Source organism: Homalodisca vitripennis, chromosome 3 (genome assembly GCF_021130785.1).
Source record: "Homalodisca vitripennis isolate AUS2020 chromosome 3, UT_GWSS_2.1, whole genome shotgun sequence".
Lineage (NCBI taxonomy): Eukaryota > Metazoa > Arthropoda > Insecta > Hemiptera > Cicadellidae > Homalodisca > Homalodisca vitripennis.
Window position 1 is genome coordinate 84255507 of NC_060209.1, and position 12752 is coordinate 84268258.

The 12752-nt window shown below is 29.6% G+C and overlaps 1 protein-coding gene across 1 annotated transcript; it reads left to right on the forward strand.

Moving 5' to 3' along the window:
• Positions 1-1003: 1003 nt before the first annotated feature.
• LOC124358264 (protein angel homolog 1-like) lies at positions 1004-12487 on the forward strand. The gene is made up of 11 exons (XM_046810558.1): positions 1004-1431; positions 2273-2341; positions 2718-2891; positions 3965-4031; positions 5303-5609; positions 7371-7627; positions 8318-8379; positions 8931-9035; positions 9847-9896; positions 11445-11577; positions 12461-12487. The coding sequence occupies exons 5-11, from the start codon at positions 5359-5361 to the stop codon at positions 12485-12487; spliced, it is 885 nt and encodes a 294-aa protein (XP_046666514.1). The 5' UTR covers positions 1004-1431; positions 2273-2341; positions 2718-2891; positions 3965-4031; positions 5303-5358.
• Positions 12488-12752: the final 265 nt, after the last annotated feature.

A 12752-nucleotide genomic window follows, 5' to 3' on the forward strand; every position in this document is an offset into this window, starting at 1 on the left:
ATATGTATTAACATGTTTGACAGCTGTCTGAGAGCATTTTTATTACTATTATTATTTTATGCTTTGCAAAGATGGCTATAAATAAGAGAAAATTTACACTTTTTGGAGACTGCCCAGTAACAAAAAAATAATTTCAAGAAAATGACACTGTAATTAATGAGAAAAAATCAATAATACAGCTCGGAAAAAATTTATATATCTTAAAAAACTAACGTTAACGCAGGTTAATATATACCTTGATTATTTGTATCAATGGATGGGGGTTCCAACTCTTAAAACCCCCCCTAGGGTCTATGTTTTGTGGGATCAAAAAAGTTCCTATAGTAGTATTAATATACAGTAATTCTTAACATTACTGTTTTAAATTTGTCAGCCTACACTTTTACAAATGTAAGCTATAGCTTAAATCATTAAGGTTTCAATAGTATATTTATTTAGTGATAAGAAAACAATCGTCCTTAAATTTATTTTTAAACCAACTCAAATTATCTTGTAATATTGACATTTAAATTTAATCAGTTAGTGTTAACTTACAGGTGACCATAACAATATAAAACATCAGCATGAATATGTACTGTACCACTGTGACAAATCCAATTAATGCTAACCATTCATTATTAACTTTTATCATTATTGAAAATCAAATAATTGACATAGATTGGTGTGTGACAAGTTGACCAGTGTTAACTGTTACAGTTGTTGTATAAACCTATTTAAAGTGATGCATTGTTGGATCGTTGTTCTTGTGTTTTGGCAAGTTTTTATTAGGGTTATTGATCTATCAACATTTAATAGGGAACTTATTTTGATTTAGTGTATAAAACTAATATTATTACTAGGCTCTACTATATTTTCAACTTTCAAATTTTAAAATTTGAAGATAAAGTATAATTTTTTCTTACAAACATAGTTATATTTAAGAAATATATCATAATAATTGGCTTTAAACTATTATTTTGTCATTTGAAATGTAATGACTTTAAGAAATTCATGTGATTGATAGGAAATTGCAAGGGAATAAAGTATAACGTACCAGTACCATATTCCTTCATTATGCCCTGTGAAATAGTTGGACTGTTATGTTTGATTTTTTCTGCATTTTAAAAGTATATTTTACATTTGTTTTTAGTTTGGAACTAACAATGATAAATCACACCAGTGTTTTGTGGGGTTACAGGCAGTTATGATCTCATCTTACTATTAAAACATATAATATTTGTTAACAAAGATTCTTCCGATTGATACATCTACAAACTAATGCATCACTACTAAATCTCCTATTTTGAATATCAAGTTTTGCATAAAAAGAATTTAAGTCCATATATGAAGAGGATAAGTGAAGTAAAACTGTTTAATGGTTGTGTAATATTTATAACATTTGTTTCAGGGCCAGCAGTGGAGTAGCCAACTTCAGCAGGAATGATAGACAGAGTAAGTACAATGTTGGCAAATTACTTATAAATACAAAGAGTACAAGGACAACAAAATATTTTTCTGGATACATTATGAAACTTACATCATAGTTTATAGATGCGGCATTTGTAAGATGTTAATAAATTCTAAATCTTTTAAAAGTAGTACAACTGAAAAAGAATATATCCTATTAAAGGTAACATAGATTGTACTACAAAAACATAATTTATCAACTAACCTGTAAATTCTGTCCCAAAGATTATATTGAAAACACTATCACTCCATTAAGAGTGAGAGTGACCGACCAATCATTGGTTTGATGTTGTTCATCAAAAATTCTGAGTGACCGTTTTAACATGCTCATGCGATTTAACACAATCAAAATAAATTAGAAAATTGCTTTGGCCTAAAATGAATTTAGAGGAATTTAAAGCCAAATCCCAATCAAAATACTAATCTGATAAATTAAAGAAATGTTGAAATCACACAACAATTAATTTTAAAATCAAGGCAACCAGATGGATTGAACCTAAAATGATTCTCTTTTCCTTCTTATATAAATTTTTAGCTCTATGTAAACATTTACAAACATTTTACACACAGCTGATTGGAATCTTGTTGTTTCTGGTACCTATTTATTTGTTAAAATTCTATTTTGGTTATGTTTTTAATTCTTGGTTTGGGTTCTGTTTCTATGTTTCATTAATCCAGTGTGTTTCTGATGAAGGGTTCTGAGAACTTGAAAACTAAAACATGAGCACTGGATTTTATGTTTTTGTTTAAACTTTAAACTACTTGGAAGATCATAGTTTATAGGAAATGTTTAGCAAAAAAGTTTATGATTGTATGTTTTGTTCAGGTTCTATTAACAAGAAACGGACAGTGCGGTACCAGGAGTACACGCCTCTGGGAAGGTCGATAATGCAGGGTGAGTTTATTTCTTTACTTAGTTGTTTTAAGGAAAATATACATTATGGAAAAACGTTATACCAACAACATAAATTATTGTTTTAAAATTTTACTTTAATAACATGATTTATATCTTAAATCATCAATAACTTTTGAAATTCTAAGGTTTTCTCAATGAGTCTCTTAGCTGAAGAGAATTCAATGGATGTCTGATTAATCTGGATACAGGAAATACATGCAAAGAAGTAACTAAAACTCTCAAATGGATTAATATGTGTTATTTGTAAATGTACTACTATACTTATTAATTTATATGTTAACAATTTCAATAAACTAAGCTGTATTAAAAACGACACACACTATACTAAAGCTGAATGTATCTACTATTGTTGTAGGAACTGTGAATCTTCCACCCTATTTTTCTTTTCGGGTGATGTCCTACAACATCCTAGCGGACACACATATGGCCACATACATGGACAACTACAAAAAAATGTCCTCCTGGGTGTCTCAGTTGGGAGAACAGAAAGAAAACACTCTTCCATGAGATTTTGGCTGAGACACCAGACGTAAGTAGCTGAAATTTATGTTGAGCAACAGAACAACAGAAATTTAAAAATAGAGTATAATGTTATTGCTGGTAAGATATTTTTTTAGTTCAAATGCTGTGGAAGTTATTTGTTAAATTTGTTATGATCAAAGAATAAAAAAGTCTAAATAAAGTAGGAATTCTGAATATAAAATAAAAAATGGATCTGTTTTTATCACAGTTCTACATTCTTAATTTACTGATCACTTTATACTACATGAATAAAGTAAATATTTGAACTAAACCAGGTAAAGAAACAGTTTCCAAAGATTTTAATTTGTAAATTGTATACAGTAGAGTATCAATAATCTGGATCAATTGGGACCCAACCCCATCTAGGTAATGGTAAAGAGCTAATGAAAAGTTATGTGAAATCAAGCATATATTACATTGCTCATGGAATTTTTGAATTAAACTATTAATTACTGTATTAATTAAAGCTATCAATAGTCAGTCATATTATGTGTGAGTACATCTAGTCTATATAAAAAATAACATATTGTACCTAGTGTAGGCAGTAATTAGTATGACCATGAGATTTTGTTGTTTTATACAAGCACTATACATGTATAAAAATTATTTTGCTAGAATTGAATCCAAATTATTGACATTCTGGAATTCAGACGTCCAAGTTTTTGATGCTCTACTATATATGTGAATTATTTTTAATACATAAATGAACCCCCCCCCCCCTATGCTTGGCCCTATGTTAATTCTCAGCATAAATATTTCTCACTGCAAAATGATGTTATTGGAAGATTTCTAAGGTTTATGACAAATTACTAACTTATACTTTATGTTTCAACTCCAGTTATGAAAAGTAATCAATTTGTTATTTTGAAGAATATTTTATAAACAGCAGAACACTAATTTGGGAAAATACATGTTTCCACAAATTTGATTTATCATATGTGCTATTTCCATATTTTCTACATTCCAAAATTTTATGTAATCCAAAAATATATATTTTGTTATCAATATGTTGCCATCCTTTATTGTAACATTTTTACAAGTTTTTGTAAATGTTTTATAGCTCTTGATTGTTTTTTTCAGATCTCCTGCTTGCAGGAAGTAGAAGATGCTCAAAAGGAGGACCTATTTGAACCCTTTAGGACAAAGGGTATGTCAAAATATATATATTTTTTTCATTTTAAGGGTTTAATTTGATTTAAATTTTAGTTTTTAAGACAAGCAATTAAAGGATTTGCAAAAACATCAATCCTTTGTCATTGGAGGTTTGAAATACAGACAATATTTCAAGAATATCTTTAACTGCTTTTAAGTGCTGACATTTTATTTATCTGATCCAAAAGTGTGCTGATATTCTTTGAAAGCATTTGCCACAAGGTTATGATGGAAAATTTGTTTTATAAAAGTTAAATTAGAATCAATCTTTAATTTTACATAAATTGGAGTAGGCCTAACATATTATTGTATTATTATTTATTATTATTATAAATATTGAAATAAGACATCATTTTGCAACCAAATTTCTAGAAAAATAAATTAAACACACAAACGACCCACAAAATTATTCATTCTAATTGAAATACCGTAGTTAATTGTATCATATGAATAATCACATTTTAACATTTTGTTATACAGTGAGTGAAGTGAAATAAAAGAAGTAAATAGTTGCAGCAACTACTATGAAGCAATAGCATTTTATTAAAACAAAGTGAAGAAACAATTGCTATCACTAAGTGGTTACTACTACTAGCTGACTGGAACACAGGCTGTTGTTACTTCCTTACCATATACTACAATGTAATAATTAGGCCACTCTAATTTAGTGGACACCTGACACTCTGGAAAAAACTGTCTGACCAGAATTAAGTTTGTTTTGTTTTTAACATAAGTGTAATAGCTTAAAAAAATCTTGGAATCCAACATTTCCAATTACTACACCTTGAAATCGAGGATTAGCCAAAGTGCATCAAAACTTCCATCTTTCAGAGCTTCTTCTCGTGTGTATTTTCAGACAGAAACTCTGCAGTTAAAAATTGACACATTTATATCACAATAGTTTTTTATCAGTGAGATGACGAAGCTCACAATAAAATTCATACTCATTAACATAAAACACTGCCCTGATGCCGACTGAACTGAATGAATTCAAAATCAGTGTAATGAAAGTTCTACTTTTTATTTCACCCAATAGAACATACTTCATGAAATAACTGAATATAAATAAAGTCATTTTAAAGATACGCAAGATGATATTTACTTTTGTATAAATATTGGTAAACATAAATAAAGATTAAAATTATGTTTATTAAATTTTAAAGTCATATTATTTTTACTTGAACACACCTGTATTAAGTATTATTTATACACACATTATCATTAGCCATATATTTAATATTCAAAGTAACTCAAGTTTTTTTCCAGGTTACGATGTCCTGTATGTTGGCCGTGGCGGGGATAGGCCAGATGGCTGTGCGGTGATGTATAGGACAAGTGAATTCCGGGTTGTAGATTTTACCCCTATTCACTACCAGCGTCCAGAGGTAGGTCTCTTGGACCGCCCAAACGTGGGCATGGTAGTGAAATTTGAGGTGAGACGGCACCCGGGTCACTTTGTGGTGGTGGCTAACACCCACCTCCTATACAATCCACGCCGCATGGACATCAAGCTCTGTCAGCTGACCATCCTGCTGGCAGAGACAGAGCGGATGGCCTCCTGTGGTCCTAACAAGTGAGTCTCCAGAATAAAATTCCTTATACTATTGTCAGCAACATAGTACTATGGAATAATATGACTATTATATGATATAGGTTACTATGAGAAATTTATCACATTTAAAAAGTATAAAAAATTCCAGATACAATTACAAAAAGAAATCAATATAATTTTAATGAGTTCTTAAATTCTGAAAGTGGTAACTAAATTGATGGTTATATTATAATAAATTATTTCATTTTGTAAATTTTGTACAGTTTCCAATATTTTCAAATAGTAAAGGAGGATATGAGATTCTAAATTTGAGTATTGAGGTTCTCCAAGTTTAATTTGTTTTAAGTTTGATTTGAATATAACTGTATACTTGTTGATTGCAAAATTATTTATCTGTACAAACTGTCATAATATATTTAATCAAGTTCGATTTAAATCATTTTAGTGAGTTAATTTTTATATCTATTCTTTCTAGTTTTGATATCAACAAAGAGTGGTCCACCATTGCCAAATACTTTCAACAAGTCTATAAAAACAATGACCACTTTCCCCCCTTTATCTATTGACTCAATCCCTGATCAATTAAACTCACTTCTGCAGTTGTTGTTGATTTGTAATTTCTAAATCTGTCCTGAATATGTTCTGAAATATTGATCATTTCTAGGGAAATGTAATAATTTTTAGATACAAATTTTTGTAAACATTTAAAATTGAAGGTAAAAGTGAAATGGGATGGTAGTTTTTATATCTGTGCGTTCATTTCTTTAAGAGGTGGAACAACTTTTGCAATTTTAAGTTAATTTGGAAAAGAGCCACAATTTAAGGAAGAATTAATCAAATACAATAGTACAATAGTTAAAAAATTTTTATTATCAAAAGTCACAAAAAGTATTTATTTTTTAAAGAGTCAATGACTTTTAAAATTTATTTTCATTCGTTTCTGTGAGATATAAGTAATTTTTTCTATAACTAATTAAATTGGGCATATCAATATCATCTGTAAGAATGACATTGGTTGGTTCAGTGATGCTCAGTCCTTATTCTGATCTATATTTATAAAATAGTTGTAAAATGATCACTAACTTAAAATTGTATCTATGTCCATTTTCTATAGTATTGAGTTCAAAATTATTGTTTAAGTTTTCCAAGTATCCTTAAGTTCGGAATGTATTTCTATTTTGTGGATTTTTTTTACTATATTTAAACAATTATTTTTAACCAACAAGTAATTTTTTTTTAACTTAATATCTAACCCTAAACTGTTTGTAAAGCTCTGTATCGTTTTTTTTTTTTTTTTTTCTTTTTTTATCTTTTACGTAATCGGATAATATTTTATATCTGTTTGAGAATTTGGTTTAGCCATTTATTTCAATTTTTTAATTTAATTTTTTCAATGGATATCCAGTACAACTGCTGTTAAACATTTTGTGCTTGTCATAAACTAGGGAGTCAATAACAGTTTTGTTCTAGCAGTTCTATTAATTTTACTTATGTAAGATAAATAAAAAATAGTTTTAAGTTTGTTTACTAACCTTTTTTTCTTAGGTCTGTAAAGTATTTTTTTCAACCTGTTTCAGTTGAGTTTAAGTGTTATAAAAACCTTACCATCATGATGTGATAATAAAGTTATCACCCAACTCATTGGAATTTGATATTTTTTTAATTAGTAAAAAGATTATTGGTAACAGATGAAGAGGCTTGAAATACCCTTGTTAGAGGGTCAGAAACATAATCTGTGTTAAATAGATTTTTAGTTTAACACAAAACCGTGCATTGTTTCAGATATCACCCCGTGATTCTTGCTGGAGACCTGAACGCTCGGGCGGACTCGGGCCTGATTTCTCTGCTGAGGAACGGGTCTGTGGACTGCCGTGACGTAGTTCCGGGTCACTGGCGCAATGTTAGGATTACAGACAGAGAGACACTGTCAGTGCCCATCGGTCTGCTCGGCAAGTATCTGAATATTTCGGATACATGCCAGTATACTGATGTGGTTGCTGCCAGGGCACAAGGGTTGGAGGATCCCAGGAAAAACTCAGGTATTTATTTTTTTTATTTTATAATTTAATTTCTTGTGTAGAGAATTCTTCAACTGTATATACAGTAGAATAATGTTAAAACTAGTGACAAGAGCAGGAAATCTTTACATTACCAAATTGTTGTATTCTGACATGACCTGTTTGGCCTAATCGGAGTGACTTATCTGTAATACTTTATTGTATATAATAATTCTTATCTTAGTGGAAGTATGATCTTTCTTTTATAAGGTGATACTCTGAAGCTGTCAGATCTGTAAATGATATTGTATTAAGTACATTATATTGTCCACTGTATGGTATTTTAGCAAAATTTTGTAAAGCAATATTTAGGATTCTAATATTCATAAATATAAACCGTCAGTGTAATTTCAATTATATTTAATATACTCATATTTGACCTCTTACCACATATGTATATTTTATTTGTCTGGAAACTCACTCAATATTATCAGTATATGCTTGTAAATGTAACTTACTCCATTTTTGTTTCTTAATAAAAATATTAAATTATTTGAAGTTAAAGCTGTCTAGTTGAACAGAAAAATATCAATTGGATAGAGAAATACTAGGCTGTTTTGTTGAAACTTTAATTAGCAAAATTACTTTTCTTAAGCTAATTTAAAATCATACTGCCCACTGAAATGAAGAAAAAATTCACTCTATGGAATATTAAAAATTACTGGTGTATAGCTATGGGGGTGGATGAGCTGGATAGAATCTCCCCAAGAACCCTCTCCCCCCAGAAAGTGTTAGTATTACAACAATCCAACTTGTTTTGAAATACAGCAGTAAAATGTTTTACTTTGAATTGCGCCTATCCAATTTATTCCAATTTATATTTACCACACACAGATCTATGTCATACCCCTGTTGTAGTGTATTCTAAATCAGATTCATCCCCCCAAAGCCAAGACCTAGTTACGCCAGTGAAATTATAATGTCAGGTCTATAGAAGAATGAGGAATTTTATTGAACTGTAAATATAGATTTTTTCTACCATTTTAAACGCCCAAGAGAACTGATGCCATTTGACTTTATGCAAATACTGTATAATGGAATTGGGTATCGTAAAGAAATAGAAAATTGAAAAAGTGATTGAGCTTGTTCGTGAGTTAACTGTTTTGTTAGAGTAGGTAATCAGTTACAATCTATATTATGTTATTGAGTGCATTAGAGAGCCCTATAGTTATTGTTGACCGTAGATGAAATATATGTGCTAAAGGAAAGATAAAATTAAAAATATAGTGTTATTTTCTCATTTCAGTTATATATTATACATATCATATGGATTATTTTCTTTTAGGGTCTCGAGGAACTCCTCGAGAAGCTTCGGGTTTGCTCTGACATCAGCCTGGGGTCTGCCTGCAATGCCACAGGTCTCTCTCAAGTCGTAACATCCCCGCCAAAGGTATGACAAATTTGATATATGAATGATAACTATTATATGAATTTTGTTTTCAATTTGTACAGAATGCAATAAATCATTTTAATTTCAGTAAACAGAATATTTTATATTCAAATAAGTTCCAAATAATTTTATTCTATTAGTCAAAAGTTCTTTATGAGAACTGATCTGAATTCTTTATTTTAAGAGGTATATTTTGACTTAATAATTTATTAACATGATTTAACAACTGGAAATATAATTTAAGTATGCTGATTGATTATAAATTTTCCTGAGTCATTATGAAAAAGATAAGTGAATGTTGAGTATAGCTCTATTTCACCTTACGCTTCTTGCAGTGACTGAAATCTGATACAGTCACAGACTTGACTCCTGCAATCGAGTCCATGTGAACCTGAAAGTACCTAAAAAATCGATGACAAGAGATTCTCATTCTCATCATGTGCACAATCCTCTTCATCTGGATTGCACTTGGTGGCTGCTGAATAACCAGACAGAGCTCTTGTATATCGAAACGGTGCAAACAGTTAGATTTCTTCAGCTTCTTCATTGACTTTTTGAATCTCTTTAAATGGACAGGGACTCCAGATTCCAGGAGTAATGTCTTTATAATATTTTTGAAATTCTTTATTTTACTAACAATATTTAATTAAAATAATTATTCATTTAAATATGAAAATAATAAAAAAAAAACATTAATTAACTAATGTTGAATGTATATCCTTAATTTAGTATTTGATTGCACTATTAGAAAATATTCATTATGACCTGTTTGTTATTGATCTTTAGTTATCATTACAATTTTTTGTTACAGAATGAAAACGAATATAGGGTGGTAAGAAATTACATCGCCCCTCACCTTAGGTAAGTTTTATAAGTCTATTGTTTTCATTGACTGTAAACTTCAATTATTATTAAACATCCAGAAGTATTATGCTTCTGTAAATTCTAATATTTTTAATTGAATTTATTAATAATACATGCAATAATAATGTACATGCAAATCCTCAAATTGGGGGAAACAATAATTATTTTTCTGTACACTGCTCCGCCTAATTTTGGCACAAGTACTTATAATTGCTGATGCATTATTATAATTTCATGGTATTTAAAAAAAAAAAATTTATATTGAATCATTATTGGTAAAAAATTGCTTTAATAATTAATTTGGGCTACTCACTATCACATTGTTATAATACGTAGTGAACACTCCCGGATTGGTTTTCCCTGTTAATTAAAATGCAACGCAGGGACAAAATCTGCAAATTTGTCCATTGGTTTCAAATAATGATATCCTGGATTTTTTTGTAAAACTTGGCCTTTCTTCATTTATTCCTCTTTGGATCATTATACAAGCCAACCTATGCCTTCTTCTATTTTCAATATTGCCCTTCCTCTTAGTTTTTTTGTACCACTGTATAACTTTTACAAATGGAAACAAAAACGATAAACTAACAAAATAACATAGCAGGTGTAATTGTATACATTTAAACATATTTTTTTGTTATAGTAATTATTTCATAACATATTTCTTTAAAAAATTATAATATTGTTAAAAATTAACAGTATACTGTTCCTAAACATGGATTCAGGGGGTCTGTACATTTCAAATAAGCAGAACAATAAAAATCAATAAATAATAATATAAATTTTCACATCAGCTTTTGTTCACACCAGGCTAATATTTAAATAAGAACATTAAAAAACCACTGTAGTGATGCAAAGTTTACTTTTGACTAAAAATTCAGACTGTTTCACCAAATCTTTTAAGAGGATTACTTTAGCTTTAAAGACCAGTGGGGCAGAGCCGAATAGTTTTATGTCATATCAAGCTTTAAAATGAATTTATAAGATTCTATGTAATTTTATCCACAGGTTGAGAAATTTAATGGAGACAGATTTACTCACGGAATTAACTTTATAGATAATTTTTGGAATTTTAGTAACTATAAAATTTCTAATAAAATAATGTTTTCTTTGGTTTCTTTTGCATTCTTCATTAACTCCATTCAAGACTGTCAATAAACAAATACCTGCATGTTAGTAGAAATAAGGATATAACACTGTTTTAAACTTTTATTCTTGTTGAAGTGAAAAATGGTTTTGTTATTTTTGACATACTGAATGGAGTATTTTATTTGTATGCCATAAGTATTTGTCATGGATGGATGGGGTAAAACATTATTGAGACAGAAATCTGAAGTCAGAATTCCTTTTACTTGTCTTTTTAGTGACATAAATGAATGAACAAAATTTCTTAGTGAGGTGTTTGGTTCAATATTTTGTGCTGTTCATTAGTCACTAAGTGATGCATAGTCTCTTAAATTCATTTACCAATGTAATAATTTTTACATTTCTTTGTTAGTTGACTAATATTTAATTGAGTTTAAATAAATAGCTATTTTATTTCAGGAGCTCTTCGTGGTGCTTGAGGCATCCCTTCCACTTCATGGATGTCTACCAGAATCCTATCACTGGTAGACATGGGAGCCTCAGACAGGGCAATCAGAAGCAGCTATTTGTCAAAGATTACATATTTTTACAGGTAAGCAATTGGAAACAAACATTTAGTGAAACATACAGTAATCTAACTATCTGCCTGATGGGATAGATTAATAATGTTGTTTAAAACTGGGGTTTTCAATATCAAATGCTTGTTTTTCATATTTTTATCCTTAGTATTCACATGTGCATTTACCAAAGTAAAAAGTGTATAAATTATTTTTATAGATTTTGAAACATTATTTTAGTTTTGACAAGGTTTAATAATCATATAATAATAAATTAAACTTTCAGTAGATTCCATCAAAAGTTTCTAGTGTTTTTGGCACAAGTGACAACACTGGTGGCACAACAATTGACAAGTATTTTTTGTTGGGATTTCAAAATCACAATTTCGTATTACTTTCTCTCCTTCTGCCTTTATATATAAAGAAAAACTCGATACAGTTTATAAAAACCATCGTGTTAATAATTGCGTAATACTACTAAACCAGTGAAACGTTATTTTACAATAGTAATTATGAAAAGTTATACCTAGATATATTAATGACTAAATGTTTTGAGGAAATTTTGTCTGCAAATTGTTGAAATTAAATGTTAAAAGAAAGGAAATATGTAGAAATGACAAAGGCCATCTATTTAATTTTCTATACACATTAATATTTGCGTTTACACTTACTTATCGAGCAATTATTACTTCATCTTTTATATAAGACTCGGTCACTTTATTAAATTCCTATCAACTTGATCATGATTATTATGTACAAGAAAACTAATTCACCTGTTCCAATGTTTCACTATTGTTAGTAATAACATAAACAATTTCAAATGATTCTACAAACTGTAGCTGATAGACCCATTTATGAGTTACTTCTTTAATATTATTTATATTAAACTTACTGATATTTTGTGTTTTTCTGTTTCAGTGTGAACTCCAGCCCCTAATCAGCTGATGTTGGTGTCTCGGCTGAGGCTACCAACATTCACTGAGTATTAAATCCTCTTTCCCTTACCTACCCAACCATGCCTGTGGGTCAGACCACCTCCCACTTACCTCAACCTTTATCCTTCCTATCCGATAGTTTCCCTCACCTTCCTCCAACCTTGGTATCCCCTCACTGTAGCATTATGTAGTCTTCAACATCTGCTCCTGCAATGTCCAGGTATTTTTGAGTAAACAAATTGTTGCTATTAAAATACTGTAAAATATATCTTTGG

What these genes read in the sequence shown, in the direction of transcription:
- LOC124358264 (XM_046810558.1), top strand. Translation starts at nt 5,359, where the DNA reads ATGTATAGGACAAGTGAATTCCGGGTTGTAGATTTTACCCCTATTCAC. An exon ending in GCCTCCTGTGGTCCTAACAA is followed by an intron (nt 5,610 to 7,370) that starts GTGAGTCTCCAG and finishes GCATTGTTTCAG; the next exon opens with ATATCACCCCGTGATTCTTG. An exon ending in TCGTAACATCCCCGCCAAAG is followed by an intron (nt 9,036 to 9,846) that starts GTATGACAAATT and finishes TTTTTGTTACAG; the next exon opens with AATGAAAACGAATATAGGGT.